A 24,443-nucleotide genomic window follows, 5' to 3' on the forward strand; every position below is an offset into this window, starting at 1 on the left:
TAATTAACTTTCATTTTGATTTTTTCTGTCTTAACAATAGAACAACATGTCTCAGTACGAACTGATTTGTTTTGGGAAGAAAAACATTGTGTTTGGAATAAAAAAAGAGAAATTTGTTTCTTACAAGAGAAGACAGTTGAGGCTTAAAGTGGGAGGAAGCCCTGAGGCGGACCCGGGACGCTCCAGAGTGGTCGACAATTAAATTTCCTCAAGGGCCACATTATATACTGTAGACTGTAGTTCAATAGTTAGGAGCGAAACATAGATAAATATTGTTGTTATGCCATGAAAAATGCCAAAAATGGTTATTTTAATTGGGATAAAATCAAACGTTAAATGTAATTACAAATTAATATTTTAATCATTTTGAGGGAAAAAGACTTTCGAAAAGGACAAATAAAAAAGAAGGAAAAGAAAGGAAGAAGTACTCACAAAACAAACCAATATGCAATGATGTTGTTATATGTTGAATATAAATAAATAAAAATAAAGTTGCCACATAAATGATGATGGCTGTCAGTTGAGCGTCGACATGGAGGTTATGAATCTAAAATAAGGGATAAAAATAAGAAATTTTGTATATTAATGATAGTTATAGTTATTGACATTTATATTCTATATTTTAATTTCTTCATATGATTTGAAAAAAAACTAATTCAAGTCACTTTTAGAATGTGTTGTTGTGAATCTTCTCTGTGTGTTTAAGGCGTACAGAGGCAGCGTGAGGCCCTTCGTCAACTTCAACGCTAAAAAAGATGCCGAGCTTCTTCACAAGGCCATGAAAGGAATGGGTGAGTTTCTCTCAAATGATTCTCTGCAACACCTGGAATCTTTCTGACACAGACTTTACACGTTTTTTTCTGTGAGAAATCAAAGTTTTAAGCTCTCTTTTGAATGTTAGCCATTTGTGGCTACTTAGCACGCTAGCTTGTTAGCATTTAGCTCAGTAGCTAATAGACGAAAAAGTAATAATGCTAAGTGAAAACTTAGTTGTTTAGCTGAATAACTGTCTTAATTATAAACTTTTATTGTTTCATATTTTCAGTACTTTTTAAAAATGGTTTCATTCTCATAATATCTCGAATATACCGTGTTATCCAAATACTGATGATCTGTATTGTCCTGTATTTTTTACACATATTTTATTTATATTAGTCTATCGTTCCAACTATGTTTTCAAGTAAGCATAATTCCTTCATTTGATCCTCAATTGTTGCTCTTTTTCTTTTCTAGATTCTGATGTAAATCTTGATTATTTTTAAAATGATCTGAGTCTCTCTTCGTGTTAACGAAATACACTTGAATACATGTTTATAAGTTGATTCAGATCTGATCTGTTCTCCGTGAACCAAAATAATGAGGAAAACTGTCAGAATTTTCCTGGTTTGTGTAACTAGAGAGTCATAGTTCACAAGTTAAACAGTATAATTATGACTGCAGAGCATTTCCACACTAACAAGCTCTTCATAATGATGGGAGAGTGAAAATGATTAAAAATAGAAGCTGATTTATTTTTTTTACTAAACAACGACTGAAATGAATGAAGAGTTGTGGTTTAATTCATTTATAAATCAGAGCTGGAGGAGAAACGAACGGTCTAATCGACTGATGCTGAAACAGTGTTTTCTATTTGTAAACTAAATATTCAAGTCGTCTCTGTCGCCGACGCCTCGAGACTCACTGCTGTCAACATCCAGCAATCAACGTGAGTAATTCCGAGGTGGAGAAAACGTGGTTCAAGGCCAACGCCATCAATTTTAACTGTTTTCTCGTGTTCGGAGCATATATATCGTCGGCGGTCATTAACGAATACCGATTTCTTGCTGATGAGATGAGCTCCATCAGCTGATCGGACCTCGGGAGGTTTCAGAATTCACCGGTTTCTGAATTCAAACTGCCACGAGAAATGCTCTAATACTGTAGATCAACCTTCAAAGTCATCGCGAAAACAAGCAAATATGGAATTTACTAGTAAATAATAGGACTTGGTCGCATGATGGCACAACTGTGGCTGAATAATTATTATTAATATAAGTTATAGTGATAAATGGCATGACATAATGCCAGGAAAAACATTTTAGTGCTTAAGAGATGTAAGTGTAAAGCAGTCAGGGCCAACACAAAAAACAACTTTTTAACATATTTTAACATATATTAGCAAGATCTGGCAATACGATACGTATCACAATACAGGTTTAACAATACGATATATTTTGATAATGTAGAAAAAACTAAATATTTGTTCGTTTGTTCGTTATCTTGCAGGATTCAATGGTTCTTTTAGCGGCGGAGGACGTAATGACTGCTGCCATCTAGCGGCCAGAAGTTTTATTGCAACACAAAAATGAACAAATGCAAGAATATTTTCATCATGTTAAAAATCGAATTATTTTATTTTACACACACTTCTTTGAAATAGAAACCATTAAATAACTTGTGTAAAAAATAATCTGAAAGCTGAATATCTTTATTGATATATTGCCGTATCGATATTATAACAAAATATACTAATACATCAAGTGTAATAAATAATAATGTGTGACTCACTGGAAAAAAAAAACAGATCCCAGTGGTTATTTACCTCTCCACCTCTATCTCCTTGACCCCCCAAATTCCCATCAAAACAGCGAGCAGACTTCAAAGTGCATTTATAATGATGCCTTCACGAGCAGCACAACAAGCTGCAGGTGAAACACGATCTCACTTGATAGTTGATGCCGTAAACGGTGAGGAGAAGTGATTGAATTAAGAGCAGGCGAGACGTGCCGGACCGGAGAAATTCCAGCAACTCTTAAACCTGGAAAACTAACTAGAAAAATAGAACTACTTTAGAAAAAAAATGAGTAGAAGTTCAGAGAGATAGGGAGGACAGTGTTGATTAAAACTGTGAAAACAGTCCAGGAGACAAGTAAGTAAGTAAGTAAGTAAGTAAAGGTCATTTGTAAAGCACCTTTTTAGACCAGGGTCACAAAGTGCTTTAACAATAAAAAACAATATACAGTTAAAATATATACTTTAAAAGATCAAGACACATAAGACAAACACAGGAGTCTCAGAAGAAAAAAAAAAAGCACAAATAAGTTTGTTGAAGGAGTCAATAGATCCATCTAATGCAGAGGAAGATCGTTCCAAAGCTTAGGAGCAACCACCAGGAACCATCAGTAGATTCTGATCCACAGACCTCAGAGCCCGAGCTGGGGTGTAAGGCTGGATCAGATCACTGATGTAAGGTCTGACCATGAATAGATCTGAAATTAAGAACCAGAATTATAAAGTGGATCCTGAAAGAAACTGGCAGCCAGTGAAGAGTTTTAAGGATCGGAGAAATGTGAGTTCTTCTACTAGAGCGGGTCAGAATTCTCGCTGTAGAGCTTTGTATTAACTGCAGGCGAGACAGATCCTTCTTGTTTAGACACGAAAGTAGATAAGTAAGATGTTCAGTACATTTGTGGAAACATGCTGAAGTCAGCACTTTCAAACCAGTGGTGTGTTTCCTGATGTCAGAGGGAAGGTTTCCTCGGCTGCAGGTGATTAACATCAGAGATCAATGAAGCAGCTTCAGACCAGGAGATGAAGGGAGCAGCGCATTAACTGATAATTGCCTTTTTTTTTTATCCTTCGGCAGAGTCGCATGATTATTTGTCTGAAAACCCGTCGGTGGTATCGATCCGGCAATCCCTTAATTTGTGAAGTGAAACTCCATCCCGCGAAGCTGTGAAAGAGCGTAAAAATGTCTGCCATTTTCTGTCGTTTCTCAGGCACGGACGAAGACGCCATCCTCATGCTGCTGGCGGCGCGAAGCAACGAGCAGCGCCAGGAAATCAAAGCGGCGTACAAGAAAACATACGGGAAGGTGAGTCGTGCGTGAACAAGACGTTCGTACTTCAGAGGCAAAAAAAAGGCTTTGTTTTGTTGTCTAAGAATCAAGTTGACCTTATAAGTAAATAAGCAATATTTGTAGAGTGCTTTTCCAGACCAGGGTAACAATCAAAACAATACTGAATAAAATATACCGTATTTTCCGGACTATAAGTCGCAGTTTTATTCATAGTTTGGCCGGGGGTGCGACTTATGTGTGAAATTATTAACACATTATTACCCGGTATATCATTTCACATGTTATTTTCACACTAAACCGCAAGAGGGCGCTCTAGGCTTGTGTTGATAATTTCGACGTAGAAGAGGAAGCGCCTCATCTTCTACCTCCGGAGTTAGCGGAGTTGTTTAAAAGTGACACTAAGGATGAAGATTTCATTGTATTTTAGTTATTTGGAGTTACACGGATGGTTTGGTAAACTTCTTGCACGTTTTTTATGTTATAGTTATCTGAATAACTCTTAATATGTTATGTTAACATACAGTTGTGTCATGTAATGTAACATACCGTATAATTATTCAGCCTGTTGTTGCCTCTATTCTATTTTTATTTTAAGTTGCCTTTCAAGATGACATGTCTGTTCTTGGTGTTGGATTTTATCATTAAAAATTCCCCCAAAAATGCGACTTATACTCGAGTGCGACTTATATATGTTTTTTCCTTGCATTTTATGGCTGGTGCGACTGGTACTGAAGAACACAACTATCAACTTTCCTCCAAGAGAACACAAACCAGACATCATTAAATATTGACAGATTATTGTATTAGTTAAAACATATTAGATCATTAACCATTGAGTCATTAGTGCAGCTCCGGGTAAAGGAGGTTTTGAAACGATTGAACGTAAAATATCTTCCTTGACATCGTCACGTCTTCAATCTCGGTGGTGCATCCGAACCGTCGCCTCACGCATCATCGCCGATGCAAAGTGAGTGATCAGATTAATTGGACGTTTTCTTTTATGTCAAGCATACATTTCTGCGGCGTCTTTATCTTCCCGCTGTCACGTCGCAGACACGTCCGCGTAGGAAGAACAATTTGGCTTCCGTGGGCAGGAGTGGTGACTGATGACGCCGTTTAATTCCTGCCGTGGCGCGTGACGAGCTTGTTTGCCCGGCTGTGGAGGATGTTGGGAGATAATTGCTGAGCTGAAACACATCTGACAGACGAGATCGCCGCGTGGAGACGTCCTGTCGAGGAGTTTTTTAATATCTCGGTCTAATAACGCCGATCGTTCTTTACATTCGAGCCGACCGGCGAGGGACGCACTCGCGCCGTGTGTGTAATCGGAGAGTTTTTAATGTGATGTGAGCAGAATATCTGAGCTGGAACACTTGTTGTGATTTTCTTCTGCACACGAACACTTCAGCTTCACTTCCACTCATGTCAGTCTCACCAACGCTGGGGATTTGTTTTCTAAAACCCGACGCCGAGGCCGCTGCCGCTGACTCGATGCAGCGAAAAATTCTGCGCTGGAAACACAATAGACTGTTGCCTTTAGCCCCATGCAATGACCCCTGACCCCGTCGTCACCCCCTGACCCCCCTGATCACCTTCTGTAATCATTTGAGAGTTTACAGGTGTGCGTACAAAGCTTTTTCCACAACAGGTTGAGTTCCCTTTGAGTTAAGACACATTTGTTGGGATTAGGGGTTTGTATTAGCAATAATCTGATGAATCAATACTTATCCCGATATAGGCGCAACAGAACGATATATAGTGATACTGTAGGAAAAAGGATATATTTGTAGTATTGTCGAGTACTTCACTCTGGTGTTGTAAAATTTACAGACCACATGACTCTTAGCAGTCGTAACTGATTTCATTTGTTTTGAAACCAAAATATGTCCAAACATCAGCTTTAAAAGCTGCTGGAGTCGACTGTATCCTCTGGTCCTCAGTCATCAGACGGGAATTCATTGTTCCTTTTACTGCGGAGGACTTAGCGAATGCTGTCCTCTAGGGGCCAGAAGTTTAATTGCAACACAAAAATGTACAAACTCTGTGAATATTTGCATGTTAATTTGAAATCAAATTTTAAAAAAAATTAAATGAGAAAAACACTTTTTTTTAAAATAAAACCATAAAAGAACAATGATATTAAAAATTAAATATGATTTGAAAACCAAATAAAATACTTCTTCTGTTTAAATCCATTGTGATATTTAACCCTTGTGTTATCTCAGGGTCAGAGTGACCCGAAGGCCCTTAAAACAAATGTGGTACCTCTTTATTATCTCTGGGTCAAAGTGAATGACCTCCACCACTTGACCCAGAGATAATAAAGAGGTACCACATTTGTTTTAAGGGCATTCGGGTCACTCTGACCCTGAGATAACACAAGGGTTAGGTGTATCAATATTTTCTTACACCGCTAGTAAAGAAGCCATTGAGATTGTATTACAAACAAAATTGAAATGTTCCTAAAAGGATTGAAAAGAAAAAGTGTATAAAAAATGATGAGACCTAAAAGACGTAGCTCTACTTCTTCTTCCTGCTAAATGTCTCTGTTCCATCAAGAAAACGATTCCAGTCATTTTTATTTATCGTTGAGCTCGTCGACCACATCGTCGACCACCTTAAGCTGGATGAACAGATGACGGACTCTGATCATGTGACCCTCCTCAGGACCTGGTGGGGGCTCTGAAGTCGGAGCTGGGGGGACTGTTCGAGGACCTGATCGTGGCTCTGATGACTCCGCCGACTCTGTTCGACGCCATGCAGCTGCACAGGGCCATCAAGGTGACCCGCGTTCCTTCATCAGGACGCCTTCTGGGAAATCCACCGAGAAACTCTCATTGACCTTTGACCCCGACGAGCCCTCAGTTCTCCTCCTGGAGGAGCTGAACCACCAAATCTTTGCGACGCTCAAACATTTCCCCTCGTGACGCTCATTGTTTGTTTATGAAGCACAAGACAGATTGTTTGACCTCGACGTTCTCGCACGAATCCTTCTTTCATCACGACAGGAAGTTAATTACAGCCTCCGGTTCTTCTCTCCGCCTCGTGGCTTATTTACTGTCTTTTCATGACTTCTTTCCTTGTCTTCCATCTCTTTGTTTCGCTCCGCATCACGACCGCTCATATCTTTCCTCTCAGGGCGCCGGCACCGACGACGACGTGCTCATCGAGATCCTGGCCTCCAGGTCCGGAGAGAAGATCCGAGAGATCGCCAAAGTCTACAAGAAAGGTGAAGTTCCAAGAGATCATTAGCACGAGAGGTTTTCATCAACACCAACCAATCCGTTGGTTGTATCGATCCGGTAGTTAACGGGCTCGCTGGGCCTGTCTCTGTCGTCATGGAGACAGTAAAGGCATGTCAATAGAGGGACCGTCCATCCATTATCTGGCACTTGAGATTTCGTGGTGGTCCAGATAACCGCAGCTGTGGTCGCACGTTCACGTTCTCCTCTCAATAACTTCACTAACTTGATGTAAACGGAACATTTCAAGTGTTTCGGGGCCAATGTTGTCCTCGACTGCCCTCTTTAGAATCACAAACTTTCATTGCAAGTCTTGTCAACACAACACATGGATTTATTTATTATTTATTAAAAACCGATTCATATAATACAAGAAATAAAAAAATAAAAAAAATAAAAAATAAGAGACCATTTACATTAGTGGCTTTTAAAATGCAATGTAAAAATGTTGGACATTGTGATGCACAATATTATACCAACTCAATTTTTATTGAATTTAAAATTCTACGAAATAAAATATATAGAATTCGGAAAATTATTTTGGATTATTGAATTTAGAATAGAAAAAATCGTAGTTTCGATTTGTTTACTTCAATTACTAAAAAGAAAATATTCAACTTTTCTTTCTAGAAGTCATTGAATGAATGAATTAAATATACTGTATATAAAATGCTAAAAGAAAAAACATATCAATAAGAAAAATCTTAAAAAGTGTTGAAATTGTTGAATTTAACCACTTAATAATCTGATGGCCCATAAGATTTGTTATAGAGATTATTAATTGTTTTTTTCCTATTTTTAAATGTGTACAAATCTTGTGCTCTAGCTAGCTCCTAGAATAGGTTAGCGCATCATTTATTCAGATTTTGCTACAAAACGATTTTTATTCGCTATTATTACGATCTCTCCAATGTAAAACAAACTACTTCATCTAAAAGGGTCTCAAACTTGCCTCCATGTGGCCATTTGTTGCCCTCGATCCATCCCTTTTTTCAGTTGAAAAGAAGGTCTATTGAAACAGTGTGACTGGACCATCAGGTGTGAGTGTGAGTTGGACCAGATGAGGTTTGAGAAAGTGTCACATCTGGACCGACGACGACTGCACTCGAGCTCACCGACACCATCAGCTCCTGACCTCCTCTGTGTCCTCGCTCTCCTGCAGAGCTGGGCGGCAAACTGGAGAAGGACATCTGCGGAGACACGTCGGGACACTATCAGAAGCTGCTGGTGATCCTGCTCCAGGTGAGTCGGTTCTGGATCAGCGGTGACATCATCAGAACTGACCCACTTCTGTTCCCGTTCCCACACAGGGGGGGCGAGAGGAGGGCGTGGACGAGAGCAGCATCGAGAAGGACGCCAAGGTACGACCGCTTAGTGGTGAAGATCAAGAGTTCAGAAATATAAGTCACAATGATGAAAAAAACAACAACATACATTTATATTTAAACTATCAATTGTATTTATTTATTAACCGCTTTTCGAGTTTCTATAAAAATGTGAGAGTGAGGATTCTACGTTCATAAAGTGAATACAATATATATATATATATATATATAGAATAAACAAGATGTCAGTCTCTTGTATCTACGGTTTTTGACATTTATCAGAGATAATTGACTTATTTCAAATTGATTTAATATTTCAGTTTGTTTGATGGAGAGAGAAACAGTTTTCTTGAGATTCCTGAGATGTTTTGCCCTCACTGTTGACCTGGAAATGATCTGCAGCTTCGCTCGCCTCGACTGCATGAATAAAGACACTGGATAGACTCCAGCTCTCCTTTAGGATCCACTCCAGCTGTCAATCAAACATGTCTGCACGGAACACTAAGTCCTGAGGATCAGAGAGAGAGACAAATGAATAAATTATGTGTGTTTGTCTTTGTGTGTGTCTGTCTGTGTGTGTCTGTCGGTTTCCTGTCTCTGTGTGTGTCTGCATGAACCTGTGTGTTCAGGATCTGTTCGCTGCAGGAGAAGGAAAGTTCGGGACGGACGAGGAGAAGTTTATTACCATTTTGGGCAACAGAAGTGTAGAACACCTGAGGAAAGGTGAGGGAATGAAATAGTTTTTTTATATCCACTCGTTTATTAATTCATCACAAGTTCATTTAAAACTACCCATTAACAACACTTCCTTTGAACCACCGTCTCATATTAAATCGTTAATCTCCGTCCGTGATAGAAACAAAGAAACACAAGTTTTATTTTAAGTTAGTTAAATGGAGCTGCAGTACTGGCGCAAGCCACAGGGGCGCTACACACTTACGAGAATTGTTGATTCTCGAGGAAAATATGGTCGTAGATTCGTTTGTCTTATCTTCAATTAGAACAGTTGCTATAATAAAATATATTTTAAAATAATACAAAAAATAGGTTTGTTTTTAAAAATAAAAATTCTAAAAAATAAAAATAAATAAAATATTTCAAAACTGTTCTTATTACAATAAAAAAACTTCTAACATTCTAAGAAAGGACACACAAAACTGTTATTCACTCCAATAAAAATGTGTTTCAGGGAATGAGTATTTAAGACAGAAATGTAATACCACTAATAATTCCAAAAGACAGCAGATTATGTCAAAGAAAACAGATTAAATAAAAAAAAAGGCGTTTAAACACTTGTTTATTCACTTATTTTTCTTTTAAAGAAACTTTTTTATTGAACCTCTTTTGGTAGAACAATATTGTAATTGACAATACATTTATTTTTTCTATATTGAAGTATTTTTTTATTCAGTTTCAGCAAAAACTTAATGATTTATTTTAATCTTTTCAACGTTTCTAATGTCAAATGTACTGAGTAGTCACCAGTGTTCAGAGCTTCAGGGGTTGATGGTTCAAGTCTGTGTTCAAGTGTTCGACGCCTACAAGAAGATCTGCGGCAGTGAGATCGAGGAGAGCGTCGAGGGGGAGACAACCGGAAACCTGGAGAACCTCCTGCTGGCCGTAGGTGAGAACTGCACTTGGTCTTCTCAGCGATAAGAAACTCTAAGTCCATGATTCTCCTCCTGCAGTGAAGTGTGTTCGCAGTGTTCCATCTTTCTTCGCCGAGTCTCTGTACAAATCCATGAGGGTGAGTTGACGACACACACTGAAGAATGTTAAATAGCACAAGAATAAATCAGAAATAAAGAGAAATCAAGTACAGAAAAAAAATATATATATATTTTGTACAATTATTTACATATTTATTTTTACCAATTTGTTTTTATATTTAGTGAATTTCATTTGAAGTTACCTATTGTTTTTAACATGTTTACTTTCACATGTATTTTTACGCTTTTTTTTTTTTGCACATTTATTTATATATTTATTCTACACCTTTATCTTCACATTTATTTGAATTATTTTTACTTACTTATTCACACGTTTGTTTTTAACCCTGTTTATTTGCATATGTATATATACATCTAATTCACACATTCATTTACACACATTTTGTTACACTTTTATTTACATATCATATTTTAATTATTTTTTAACTTATATTTGCATATTTAGTTGCTTTTTTTTACATTACATGTTTACTTATTTATCTACACCTTTATTTTTACAGTTTATTTACATGTTTATCATAACTAATTAAGCTACATATTATGTTCACTCATTTATCTAAACATTTATTTTTAGTATGTATTTACATGTTTATTTTTATATATTTAAATACATAGCACCCCCTAACAAGCCCCATAAGGGATTAAGCGGTACAGAATATAGATAAATACTATGTTACTTATTTATTGACACATTTATTTCAACATTTTTATTTTTAACAAATTCTAAAAAATGTACCTTTTTATTTCTAAATGCATTTTTATGTTTTGATCTACACATTTTTTCCCACATACATCCAGTCTTCTAAAGTTCATGTCACAGGGACTGACTTTGTCCTGAACCCGTGTCATCCTCCTGCAGCGCGCCGGGACCGACGACAACTCTCTGATGAGGATCATGGTGTCCAGGAGTGAAGTGGACATGCTGGACGTCCGCGCCTGCTTCAAGAGGAAGTACGGAGTGTCGCTCCACACCACCATCCAGGTAGGGGGCGCTCACCACCACCAACACACACGCGTCACTGTCACACACTCGTCACTACTGCAGATGTTCAGCTGCTGACAGATGTTCTCTGTCAAACACGTCAGCTTCAGATGAAGAGGTGGAAAACTGCATCTGTGCCATCAGAATATTGAATAATTTAATGTATTGGTTTAAATGTTTAAAGTTTTAATTGACTAATTGAATTCCTTAATTTGAATATTTTTTAAATGAATATCTTTACAGACAGAGTGTTATATTCTTATTCCAATAACTCTAAAATACATTTTCTAAGTTCAATACTTTTTATTTGTAGCCTTTTGAATTCAGGATAAAAATGTTGGTATAAAAGTGCGACCAGACAAAAGCAATAGAGTACTGAGCTACTCATTCGCACTTTCCGCCAAGTTCGAACCTTCAAACAAATTCAACCTTCAATAGACAGAAGTGTCAACATTTGAAATGTTAAATTCAACCATCACTGATATACTTCCGTAGAAAAGTCTTGTGTTTCCCTCCAATATTGATATTCTACGAAGAATCCTTAGCAGTTTTATTTACAGTATCATGAGCAGTACTCAAGGTAGTCACAGGGGGCGCTAAATTCACCAGCAGCGTGAGAGAAGCTAGATCGTTCTAGTGAAGAGCATGTGACCTTGAATTAAAGTTCGCGACCACGCCTGAACGTTAACGAGGAAAAGACAGTTGAGTCGTCTCCGGCGAGAGCGTGACCGAGTGTCTGCAGGAGGACACGACCGGAGACTACCAGAAGGCTCTGCTCTACCTCTGCGGCGGGAATGATTGATGGCGGCGCCGAGATGGACGAGCGGACAAAGCGGCGATCGATGAGACTCGCTGATCTTCTGACCTCGGCCGTTATTGCAGGAATCAACGCGTATCACCTGCCTGTCATCTCTGACCTGACGAACGACTTGTTGGTTCTTTCACACGACACTCAGATCATCTTTAGACTCGCCTCGAATTAGATCTCGGACTGACTTGAACCTCGAAGAAAGACTTGACCTTGACCTTCTTTTTTCTTGAGACAAACCTGCAAAACTCCTTCGGCTGTCTTCTGTGTCTCCTCGTATCTTGTCACTCACTTGTCTGTCTGACTCTTGTGTTGGTCTGTCTGGAGCCTGAACCTCACCGTCTTAAATTGGTTCTCATCGTATTGTGTTGTTGTGTCTTTAATTGTTAAATTGTGTAACTTAAAAATATAAATTAAATCTTTCAGAGCTTGAGTCTGTTCACTTTATCTGAGCATGTGTCAGTATGAGTTGAAAATCGGTCAAAAGGTGTTGAAGAAGGGATGTATATTCGCTAGAATCTGACGATACAATACTTATCACGATATATGGACAACAATATATGTGTAGTATTGTCGAGTACTTGACTCTGGTGTTGCAGAATTTACAGACCACATGACTCTCTACGAAGTCGTAACTGATTTCATTTGTTTTGAAACCAAAATATGTCCAAACATCAGCTGCTGGAGTCGACTGTATCCTCTTGTCCTCAGTCAGGATTTCCTATGAAGGCAGTAATGACTGCTGCCATCTAGCGGCTGGAAGTTTAATTGCAACAGAAAAATATCTCCATTTTAATTGTCAATCAAAAAAATGTCATACAAAAAAACCTTTTATTTTCCTTTATTGAAATATAAACTATAAAATAAGTATGTATTTGTTCACACCCCTAATTTTGAAGGATATTTTTTCATTGTGACCAGAAACATTTACAATTCAGTTCTTGTGTTTTCTTTGTGTACACGCACGTTTTTCTTGAAAAACACAAAATTGTCGTGTGCTGTTGTTCCCTCTGTGTTGTTTTAGGGTTGATAAGGTTTCATGATACAGTGTTTGTAGTTGACTCTATAATGTGGTACCTCAATTTCAATGAAATATTATATTATTTTCAAATTGTTTGTGTGTGTGTGTTTTTCTGTGGGCGTTTGTGTGTCTTTGTGTGAGTGTTAATATGTTTTGTAATTAATCCTTAAATATATATATATATATTTACCTCGATTCAGAAACAACAAAAGCAAAAAAATAGTCTTTTAATTAAAAATAAAAAGCTGATCTTTGTTTTGTTTTTGTTAGATAACTATAAAGTACTCAACAGTGACACCACGTGGTGATGAAATCTACAGCGACTCGACTGATGAAACCAGACTAAAACAAAAGAAAAAACACGTGATCGTTTGTCGTTTTTCAGCAAATAAAAGCTTTTCAATGAAACCTTCTTGATTTTGAAGCAACAAAGATGTTCCAACATGTGCTGATCTGGAGTCGGTGCAGAAGAATTCCTCTTCTGTGACCAACATTCTGAATGACTTCTGCACCGAGAACACGCTGTGAACTGCTGCCCCCTAGTGTCCAGACGAGCTCGTTTGAATTTGTCTAATGAGGTTGAAAAAGTCACACAAAATAAATGTCGGATGAAAAGTTGTGTATTTGTCCGACGTCAAACAACAACAAATGTCCTTTGAGACACATTAGAGGCCAAAGCACACAAAAAACCTTTAACAATGTACAACTAATTGTTTAGATGTAGATGTTTATTTTTTATTTTTGTGTAATTGTCAGGTTCACATCTTTTGGTGTGTAGATCTAAAGTGTGTGTATATTTGCCAATCCGTGTGTGAACCTTTAACTGTGTGTATTTTTTGTTGTGTAAGATGTTTGTGTCTTTACATTTTGTGTTTTCAACTTTCATCTGTGTGTACTTTTCTTCTGCTGCTTTATTTATCTTTGTGTTTATCAAGCATTGTATCAAACTCTACTCTATGCTTGTTTGTTGTGTTAATGTTGTGTATCTGTGCTGAAGCTTCCAGTGGGAACAGGACCAAACCAGAGTTCATAGGAAGGAATCTTGTAAATCTGTTTTATGACAATTAAAAGAGTCCAGGTTCCAGGTGCTGCTAGTGCTGGAACATCTTGAAGATGAACCCACAGACTCCATGAAGAGACCTCCAGCAGAACTTCTCAGCCATTTTGGACCGGCTGCTCTTCTCTGTTGGCCACAAGGTCATATTCGCCGTCATTGAATTCACTGACGGTCCTCTTGTGGGGTCAGGTTGTAGTCTCTCAGCTGGTCTTGGTCCATGTTCAGGTGGAGTTCTTTGTGTCTGTCTCTGTACTGAACCAGGACGAGGCTGTGACGCTGGTCTCGGTCCAGATGGAGACGTGACCGGTCTGAACCTGGAGAAGGAGGCGGAGCTGAAGACCATCCGCGAGTCATCGGTCGCCCTCCTGCACATGTGGGGTTTGATGGTCCGGGGTCCCCGGCAGGCGTTCTGGAGCCTCCTGAAGCTCCACATCATCTGGACGAAGAAGCGCATCGGGTTCCTGTTGTAGGACCAGCACAGCTGAGGCGTTCCGAGGTACTCGCACCAGTATGAGCGCTGGGCGCTTCGGCACTGGACCCTGAGGCGGGTGAAGTCCTCCTCATCCGTGACCACCATTCTGCAGGAGTCTTTGTCTTTGCTGCTGAACCCGACAGGGGTCTCCCAGACGTTCCGACCCACGGGCTCTTGAGCCGCGACGGCGGAGCAGCAGGTGAGCAGCAATAGGACGGCAGTTCGACTCCACATGCTGGAGACCAAGTGTTGCAGCTGAAGGTCGGATCCATTATTTAAAGGGTCTGTCGCCTCAGACACTCGTGACTTCAGACGCTGGTCACATGACCTGTCGCTGTGATTATTCCTCTCTTTGGCTTTAACAAGGTAAACCAGGAATTCTCTTAAAACTCTGCCCGATGTTTTTAGTCGTAAATGTAGCTCAAATAAGACGTTAAGGACATATTTGACGGACGGTGCGGTCAGAGGCGTGGGTCCAGCAGGACGAAGTCTGGTATTTATGAAAGACCAGCAGTTCCAGAAGTTCTGCAGACACTTAACTATATCAACTTATACTATTTTAAGAATTGAATATTGTTGACAGGAATTTTTTGGACACAACTGCTGAACTAAACCATCATCATCAACAAGGGTGTGTATTGGCAAGAATCTAGCGATACGATACGTATCACGATACAGGGGCAGCGATACAATATATATCGTGATACTGTAGTAACAAGGATATATGTGCAGTATTGTCGAGTACTCGACTCTGGTGTTGCAGAATTTACAGACCACATGACTCTTGACGAAGAAGTAACTGCTCTCGTTTGTTTTGAAAATCAAAATATATACAAACATATTCGACTGCATCCTCTTGTCCTCAGTCATCGCAGGATATCATTATTCATTTAGCTGTGAAGGATGTAATGATCAAGCGGCGAGAAGTTAAATTGCAACACGAACGAAGACCAGAATTTAGGGGACGGATGAGTCCAATCCACAAGTCCCCGACACTATTCCCATAGCTAGCTAGCTACTATCTGGCTCAGGAATGTTAGTTCCTCTCAAAGATGACGTGGTTACAATATCTTGTTAAGTGGGACATTTGACATTCACATCTGAGAGTTAAAATAACAAACTTTATTCACATTTTTACACCTCAAAAGCTCCGGTAAGTCAAGTTAGCATGTTTTACGTTTCGGCTAGCTTACTTTTCTTAAATTGTTACGGTCAAGTCTCCGCGATGATTGTTCCATCCAGTGTTCACAGTTTCAGAGGCTGCGCTACGCTAACTAGCATGAATGTGGAGACAAAAAAAAAAAAGTTTCATCTTTGGATTCAGGGAAACTTCAGCATGATAAGATAGTTGTTAGCGCTACAAGCTAATGACATAAAAAGATAGTTTCAGTTAGCGTCGATTAGATCATAAATCGTCTAATTCAGGTGATTAATATTCACATTTACGTCACAAACATCCGTCACATGCAAGACTCCGACACAGATTGTCCGTTTGTTGTCAGCATACCACGATAGCAGCAGATGCTAACATCCAGCTAGCGAACAAAGTTCACTTGACACTTTTGTGTTTGTTGCAACAGGCTAAAAAAAAGAAGCAGTTAATTGTTTTGGCTGAGAAAAAAAATTCTCCATGTTAGAACATCAAAGTTTCATCTTATTTTGCTTCTACGTGATTAAAAAAACTAACCAGCATCAAACTAGCATTCAAGTTACAAAATGTCATTTGAGAAGAAAAAGCAAGCTGGCGCCACCTGTCTGTGAGGAGGTCGAACTACAAGATGAAGCTTCAGCATCGGATCCTACTCGCGTCAGTCTTTCGTCCAGCAGGTTCTGTCTTTGAAAAAAAAAAAAAAAGGGCGCTAAAGTTCAAAGTTCAGGCATCAAAGAGTCCGGCTCGCTGTGGCGGGAGAAATGTAAACGCTGAGAAAGTTCTCTGGCTCAGATGGAGGCAGATTCTGGGAGGAGCAGGCCAAGTGGAGGCTCAGGTGAGTTCACTGAATCTTCTGCTTCATGGATTTTCTTCACGTCGAGCTGCGAGGAAGATAAACAGTCTTCACGAGGTTGTTCACGAAAACATGACTTTAGTCGTGATTTAATAATGACACAATTATTATTTATTGAAGCGCCTATAACAGGAAGTAAGAGTTTGACCTTGACATGACTGGCTACATTTAGGGCCTTAATGGTTGCTCTCAAAACAAGCTGTTCTCCTAAAACAAGCTCCCTGTGTTTTATTTATATCTTGTTCATCCTTTTTTCACCCTCTTATCCCAGCTCTTTGGGTATGAGACAAGGGACACCCTGGAAAGGACTCGTCGTCAGAGTTGTGGAGACTCACCGTGAGGACTTCAGCTCCAGAGGGCACTGAGGAGAGACATGAATGTTAGTTCTTGGCCACATGTTTAACTCACGGTGACAGGAAGTGATTCTTGATGAGGTTTCATGATACAGTGTCGTCATTTTTTCGGCGCTCACAAGATGGCGCTCTCAGGTTTGACGTTGATGATGTGAGCCAGAGATATTAGAGCAGAGAGCGCCATCTATAAGGTGTAAGTTTGTCGGTGCCATCAGAATATTGAACATTTTAAATGTTGAAACTGTGAATTTTCTTTTTTAAAGATTTACATTTTTGAATTTAATTATATATATATTGAAAGATTGCATTTGTTTTGTTTAAATAATGAGATTTTAAAAATCGAATGGTTTGATATTATAATTGCAATAATTCAAAATATTTTTTTATTCACAGGCTTCTAAATTCAATAGCACTGTATCATGAAGCCTCTCCAATGCATCACTATTTACAGGTTGATAAGATGAATGCAACGCCACCAGCTGGCGGGAGGATTAAAATGCAGCGTTGTCATAGCAACAGTTAGGCCTAAATAAGCATTTATAGCAGATGACATTGCCAAAGCAAGACTAGTGTGTCTCACCATGATGGTGTTCCTGCAGGCGAGCAGAAGAAGAGCACTAGAACCAGCTGTGGAGGAGCAGCAGAGCACACACACACACACACACACACACACACACACACACACACACACACACACACACACACACACACACACACACACACACACACACACACACACACACACACACACACACACACACACACAGACACACACACACGAGTTAGAGCAAGAAGAAAGGAGTCGACTCGGCAGCAGAAAGAGTCAACTCAGCGTCAGCAGAAGTTAGAGAAGCATCGAGGTCAGAGGTCAGTGACGGCGGCTCGGTGGCAGAAGGAGCGCGGCGTTCCAGTACCTGTCCCGGGTCAGAACCAGCCGTGGCGTCACCAGTCGATGTGTCTGGGAGGAGCCGAGGCTCGAGGAAACCTGCTGATGGTGTCGTAGGTCGGCACGCTGGCGTCACAGGGACACAAAGAGTCAGTCAGAGGTCCAGACCATCAGAGGAGCAGGTGGAGAGCAGAACCAGTCCAACAGGTCAGACAGAGTCGATGGTTCAACTCTAAAAGTTTGGCCATGTGTGGCATTCTCCATATTTTGATTATTTTAGTACAGATTATCAATCCCTGGATTATTATTCTCCATATTATCATCAATCAGTTTATTATTCCCCATACTGTCATCCGTTAGATTATTATTTTACAGATTATCATCCGACAGAATATTATTCTTCATATTACCATCCTTCAGATTATCAGTATCCAGATTATTATTCTCCATATTATCATTAGTCATATTATTATTCTCCATGTTATCATTAGTCATATTATTATTCTCCATGTTATCATCTGTCAGATTATTATTCTCCATGTTATCATCAATCAGATTATTATTCTCCATGTTATCATCAATCAGATTATTATTCTCCAGATTATTATTCTCCATATTATCATCAATCAGATTATTATTATCCAGATTATCATTCTTGAGATTATCATGCTCCATATTATCATTAGTCATATTAATATTCTCCATGTTATCATCCGTCATATTATTATTCTACAGATTATTATTCTCCATATTATCATCAATCAGATTATTATTATCCAGATTATCATTCTTGAGATTATCATGCTCCATATTATCATTAGTCATATTAATATTCTCCATATTATCATCCGTCAGATTATTATTCTCCAGATAATCATTCTCCAGATTATTATTCTCCATATTATCATTAGTCAGATTATTATTCTCCATGTCATCATCCGTCAGATTATTCTTCTACAGAATATTATTCTCCAGATTATTATGCTCCATATTATCATCAGTCAGATTATTATAGCCCATATTATCATCTTTCAGATTTTTATACTACTGATGTAATTCTCCAGATTATATCTCTTCAGATTCTAAATTAGTAGATGATCTGTGGTCAGCCCTGATTCTGAGGCTGTGGTTGTCGACTGTCAGTTCTGCTCTCCACCTGTAGAGTCAGTCAAACGTCCCATCACTCCGGGGTTAGAGGCAGCCCAAAAAAAAAGTGCGTTGTTACGACGGAGGACAGAAGGAGAAGAAGCAGCACAGCAGGCGAGTCTCTTGCCTCTCTCTGAACACAATGACGAGGTGAACGTTTGTGGGACTCTGACTGACTCTGGACGACAGGACACAGACATGCAGCTTTTAGAGTCACAGGAAAACAACACGACCATGTGATCGTCGAAGAAAACCCTGAGTATAAATGTGTCAGAAGAATCATCTGACAAACGTTTCTACACATTCGGTGGTCAGCGGCCGAACTAGAAGAAGGTTCTACGAGCTGCAGAATCAACAGTAGCAGCTTCAACATGAACGTCAGTGATGACAACTGAAGTCACAACACACTGCAACAGTTGAAGGTCAGAGGTCAGAAGATCTGATCTAGGATTTTATGTGTTCATTGATTTGTCTATTGCTTCAGTGAGATGATTCTCTCTCTGTGTGTGTGTGTGTGTGTGTGTGTGTGTGTGTGTGTGTGTGTGTGTGTGTGTGTGTGTGTGTGTGTGTGTGTGTGTGTGTGTGTGTGTGTGTGTGTGTGTGTGTGTGTGTGTGTGTGTGTGTGTGTGTGTGTGTGACTAAACAACACCCCCCCACCTCCACCTCATGCAGGCAACACCTTGGTCAGTAACCTGGATATCATTCTTTAGATTATCATTGTCTAGATTATCATTCTCCAGATTATCAATGTCTAGATTATCATTCTCTATATTATCATATTCTAGATTATCATTCTCTAGATAATAATTCTCTTGATTATCATTCTCCAGATTATCATTGTCCGGATTGTTATTCTCTATATTATCAATGCCTAGATTATCATTCTCTATATTATAATTATCTTGATTATCATTCCCTAGATTTTGATTTTCCAGATTATCAATATCTAGATTATCATCCTCTATATTATCATTCTCATGATCATCATTTTCTAGAATATCATTCTCTAGATTATCATTCTCTAGATTATCAATGACTAGATTACAATTCTCTAGATTATAATTCTCTAGATTATCATTCTCTAGACTATCATTCTCCAGATTATCAATGTCTAGATTATAATTCTCAAGATTATCATTCTCTAGATTGTCATCCTCAAGATTCTTATACTCAAGATTCTCATTCTCGAGATTGTAATCCTTAAAGTCATCATACTCTAGACTATGATCCTTCAGATTATTATCTTTCAGATTATTATACTCTATATTATCATCCTTCAGATTATTATTTTTCAGATTATTATACTCTATATTATCATCCTTCAGATTATCATATTTCTGATCATTGTCGTTTAGATGATCATTCTCCAATACATCATCATAAAGAATATTATTCTCCAGATTATCATGAACATTAGTGACGACAACCAAAGTCACTACACACTGCCGCAGAGACACACAACAGTTGAAGATCAGAAAGTGACTCTGAGATCAGACGATCGGATCAAGGATTTAATCTGTGCATCGATTTTTCTGAGATCATCACCCGTGTGTGTGTGTGTTTTTGTGTGCATGTTGTGCGACTACACAAAACACCCCCTCCACCTCATGCAGGCGACGCCTCGCTCGGTTACCTGGACATCAGGGGGTCTGGGATTGGTGGCGGCGGCTCGCTATGATAACCATTATTACCAGTTTCCATACTGAGAACACACATGACAGACACACGATGAGGGCGGGATGATGGTGGACATGCATCTGCGGACTCATGGCTGCGGTATAAACTTGTTTTAGAGAATAGAATCTGGGCCGGACGAGCTGCAGGAGCCCTTCGTGACCGCTAGAGGGCACACAGGAGGCCAGAGGCAGCACCGAGAGTAGCGTAAACATCAGTATGTAGTTCGGGGGGTCACACGGAGGGAAGGTTCGAAGGATGCAGCGAGAAGAACCGAGACGTTCTCGTTGATGCATCCCGACCGTCGGCGAGGAAAATCGAAAGGACGAGTAAAGTGCAGAGTGCGTGAGAGAGGAAGCGGACGGAGACGTGGACGATGGAAATAGTAGAAATGGTTATCACAAAGTAAAGTGCCACGTCCCCGAGACTGAGGAGCTACAAAGGAGAGGCAGAGAGTCACGGTCCGGCTGCTGGGTCAGCGCCGACGGAACTGAGCCACTCACTCGTCGTAGACGTCCTCCGTGTCCATCCTCCGGTAGTGTTTGGCGAGCCTGACGGCGAAGATGACGTTGGGGAGCAGGAAGAGGGCGCTGCAGCCCAGACCCATCCAGAACACGTTCTGGTCACGGAGAGAGAGAGAGAGAGAGAGAGAGAGAGAGAGGGGCGGGTCAAGACTCAAGGACCCTCACGGGTCACGACCTTCACTCACCATGGAGTCCACCAGGAAGTTGCAGGCCACGATTGCCGCCGTGTCCACGATGTTGCTGAAGGGTTTGCAGGGCGCCACATCCATGGCCAGCTGACACACACACACACACACACACACGCACACACACACACACACACACACACACATGAGCCGGTGTTCAGCGGGAGTCAGAGTGTGCGTCACTCACAGACGTCTTGATCCACTGGATGTACTGGTGGAAGTATCCTAACACGGTGGACGAGTATTTGGAGGTTTCCTGTGAAACGACGAGGAAGCGTCAGACGATCGGACCAGCGGTCCACGTGACAGACTCACCCTCTGGATCAGCAGCGAGGCATTCTGGGAGATGAGCAGCTGAGCGGCGTCGACAGCTTCCAGAACAGCCAGAACTTTGTTCTGAGAGGAAGAGTGGGACACGGATTAACGTCGTGAGATTTTTGATTCGATGTGTTTCCGTCTCGTGGGTTCGTCATGACGACTGTCGTCATGGTGACGTGAGGGGGAACCAGACATGTGGGCTCAGAACTCACCGGCAGGTCCGAGGCGGTCCTTTCCAGGTACCTCATGCTCTGGTTCAGGGCACTCTGTGAGAAGAAATCAAACGTTAAAACTGACAATAAAGAATTATCATAATTCAGATTATTAATCTTTATATGATCAACCTCCAAATGATTATTCTCCAAATAATCATCCTTCAGATTTTCATCCCAAGGATTATCAACCTCCCAATTATGTTACATATTATAATTCTACAAATGATTATTTTTCATATTAAAATACTCCAGATTATTATCCTTTAGTTTATCATTCGCCAGATTATCATCCTTCAAGCGATCATTTCCACATTATCATTCTTCATATTATAAACATACAGATTATCAGTATTTAGATGATAATCCTTTATGGTATTATTCTACAGATTATTATTATCCTACATTTTATTATTCTTCAGATTATAATTTCCAATATCATCATCCTTTAGAATACAATCTTCCAGATAAATATACATCCTTCACATTTATATACTCCAGATAATCATCCCCTGTATGATCATCCTTCAGATTATCATCCCTCACATTTATATAATCCAGATTATCATCCTCTGTATTATCATCCTTCATATTATCATCCCTCACATTTATATAATCCAGATTATCATCCTCTGTATTATCATCCTTCATATTATCATCCCTCACATTTAAAATAATCCAGATTATCGTCCTCTGTATTATCAATCTTCATATTATCATCCCTCACATTTATATAATCCAGATAATCATCCTCTGTATTATCACCTTTCAGATTATCATCCTTCACATTCATATACTCCAGATTATCATCCTTCACATTCATATACTCCAGATTATCATCCTTCACATTCCTATACTCCAGATTATCATCCTTCACATTCATATACTCCAGATTATCATCCTTCACATTCATATACTCCAGATTATCATCCTTCACATTCATATACTCCAGATTATCATCCTTCACATTCATATACTCCAGATTATCATCCTTCATATTATCATCCCTCACATTTATATACTCCAGATTATCATCCTCTGTATTATCATCCTTCATATTATCATCCTTCACATTTATGTATAATACAGATTATCATCCTTCACATTTTTATAATAAAGATTATGGTACATCAGAATGTCAAGATTCTAAAATCCTAATTATAATCCAGAATTAATTACCAGGGAGTAACGACTTTATTGAACCCTTCAGTTTCTATCCTCTACTAGTTTAAAGAGATATTTGCTGTTTTCATTTGTACGTTACAACCATGTAGGTGAAAACAAGATGGAGATTCATCATCTGGACATTCTTTTAGCGAGAGAAGTCAGGCAGGAGAGACTGGGGGGGGGGAGGCCCAGGAGCAGACTTAAATCTGGACCTCAAAAAATGAAAAGGAGGATGAAGATGAACTGATCTGGTGATAATCTGCAGAGGAACTGTGGTTTGAAACAAAGGACTACAGAGGAGAAGATCTGTTGGAACACGCATGCAGACCATGAAGCTCTTTCATCAGTCAGATGAAATCTATCACACGTCCTTGAACACACAGAGGTCGTGGAGACACAACATCACTGACACAAACATCAGGTCATCTGGGGAACAAACACTTGAGTTTAGATCTTACCCGAGCCCTCACGTACTTCTGTGGCCGGTGGAGAGTGAATACAGTGAACATGAGACACTGGCAGCTAAACTGTCACACTGGAGGTTAGTTGAGTGTAACTAGGAGTTGGTTGCTATGGTGACGAGGCTGCAGGAGTGTCTGGGGTGATGAGTCAGCGTGTTTGTGTTCAGTGCAGGTGATCAGATGGTGAGTTACCATGGCCTGCTCCATAGGGATGACCTGCTGCCGGTGGATCTGACGTAGAGTTCCGATGTGGCCTTGTAGAGCTGTCTGGAGGTGACCTCTCGGCTGACACACAAACACACTCATCGTCATCTTCAACACCGTCACCATCATCATCATCATTGTCATCATGATCATCATCGCAATCATCTTCATCTTCATCGTCATCGTCATCATCAGCATCATCATCATCATCATCATCATAATCATCTTCATCGTCATCATCGTCATCATCAACATCATCATCATCATCATCTTCATCTTCATCAGCATCAACATCAACATCAACATCATCTTCATCTTCATCTTCATCTTCATCTTCATCTTCATCATCATCATCAGCATCAACATCAACATCAACATCAACATCAACATCAACATCATCTTCATCTTCATCATCATCTTCACCTTCTTCAAAATCTTCATCATCATCTTTATAATCTTCATCATCATCTTCATCATCGTCACCTTCATAATCTCCATCATATTCATCATAATCTTCTTCACATCATCAGCACCATCATTTTCAACCATTTTCATCATCATCATCATCATCTTTAACCATCTTCATCATCTGCAAACACCAATTTCCTCTTCATCACCACCACCATCATTATCATCAGCATAATATTTTTTATCATCTTCATTATCATCATCTCATGATAGTCATCATCTCCTCATCATCATCATCATTATCATCATCTTCATCAACTTCAACATCATCATCATCTTCATCATCATCTCCTCATCATCATCATCATCATTATCATCATCTTCATCAACTTCAACATCATCATCATCATCATCATCATCTTCATCA

At 39.5% G+C, this 24,443-nt stretch overlaps 3 protein-coding genes across 3 annotated transcripts in view; 1 reads left to right on the plus strand and 2 right to left on the minus strand.

Annotated features, from left to right (window-relative positions):
- Positions 1-712: 712 nt before the first annotated feature.
- On the plus strand, positions 713-12,241 carry anxa5a (annexin A5a). Its single transcript, XM_087798756.1, has 11 exons — positions 713-791; positions 3,759-3,853; positions 6,506-6,619; positions 6,977-7,067; positions 8,243-8,322; positions 8,391-8,441; positions 9,035-9,128; positions 9,934-10,029; positions 10,094-10,152; positions 10,995-11,117; positions 11,860-12,241. Exons 1-11 carry the CDS (start codon positions 779-781, stop codon positions 11,917-11,919), a joined length of 876 nt encoding a protein of 291 aa, XP_087654882.1. The 5' UTR covers positions 713-778; the 3' UTR covers positions 11,920-12,241.
- A 1,796-nt stretch (positions 12,242-14,037) lies between these two features.
- Positions 14,038-14,709, minus strand: fgfbp2a (fibroblast growth factor binding protein 2a). The gene is made up of 3 exons (XM_087798646.1): positions 14,308-14,709; positions 14,174-14,255; positions 14,038-14,129 (listed from the first exon to the last, which is right to left on the minus strand). Exons 1-3 carry the CDS (start codon positions 14,707-14,709, stop codon positions 14,038-14,040), a joined length of 576 nt encoding a protein of 191 aa, XP_087654772.1.
- Positions 14,710-15,576: 867 nt separating this feature from the next.
- Positions 15,577-24,443, minus strand: part of prom1a (prominin 1a) — a 62,102-nt gene continuing 53,235 nt past the window's right edge. Inside the window, exons 19-30 of the mRNA XM_087798740.1 lie at positions 23,597-23,689; positions 23,402-23,419; positions 21,777-21,830; positions 21,562-21,642; positions 21,434-21,502; positions 21,247-21,336; positions 21,041-21,156; positions 20,497-20,565; positions 17,746-17,843; positions 17,412-17,458; positions 16,814-16,839; positions 15,577-16,506 (exon numbers count right to left, since the gene is read on the minus strand). Of these exons, the coding sequence (XP_087654866.1) occupies positions 17,774-17,843; positions 20,497-20,565; positions 21,041-21,156; positions 21,247-21,336; positions 21,434-21,502; positions 21,562-21,642; positions 21,777-21,830; positions 23,402-23,419; positions 23,597-23,689 (660 nt within the window). The 3' untranslated portion in view covers positions 15,577-16,506; positions 16,814-16,839; positions 17,412-17,458; positions 17,746-17,773. The remainder of the gene's footprint in view (positions 16,507-16,813; positions 16,840-17,411; positions 17,459-17,745; positions 17,844-20,496; positions 20,566-21,040; positions 21,157-21,246; positions 21,337-21,433; positions 21,503-21,561; positions 21,643-21,776; positions 21,831-23,401; positions 23,420-23,596; positions 23,690-24,443) is intronic.

This window comes from Callionymus lyra, chromosome 9, assembly GCF_982586985.1.
Source record: "Callionymus lyra chromosome 9, fCalLyr1.hap1.1, whole genome shotgun sequence".
Lineage (NCBI taxonomy): Eukaryota > Metazoa > Chordata > Actinopteri > Syngnathiformes > Callionymidae > Callionymus > Callionymus lyra.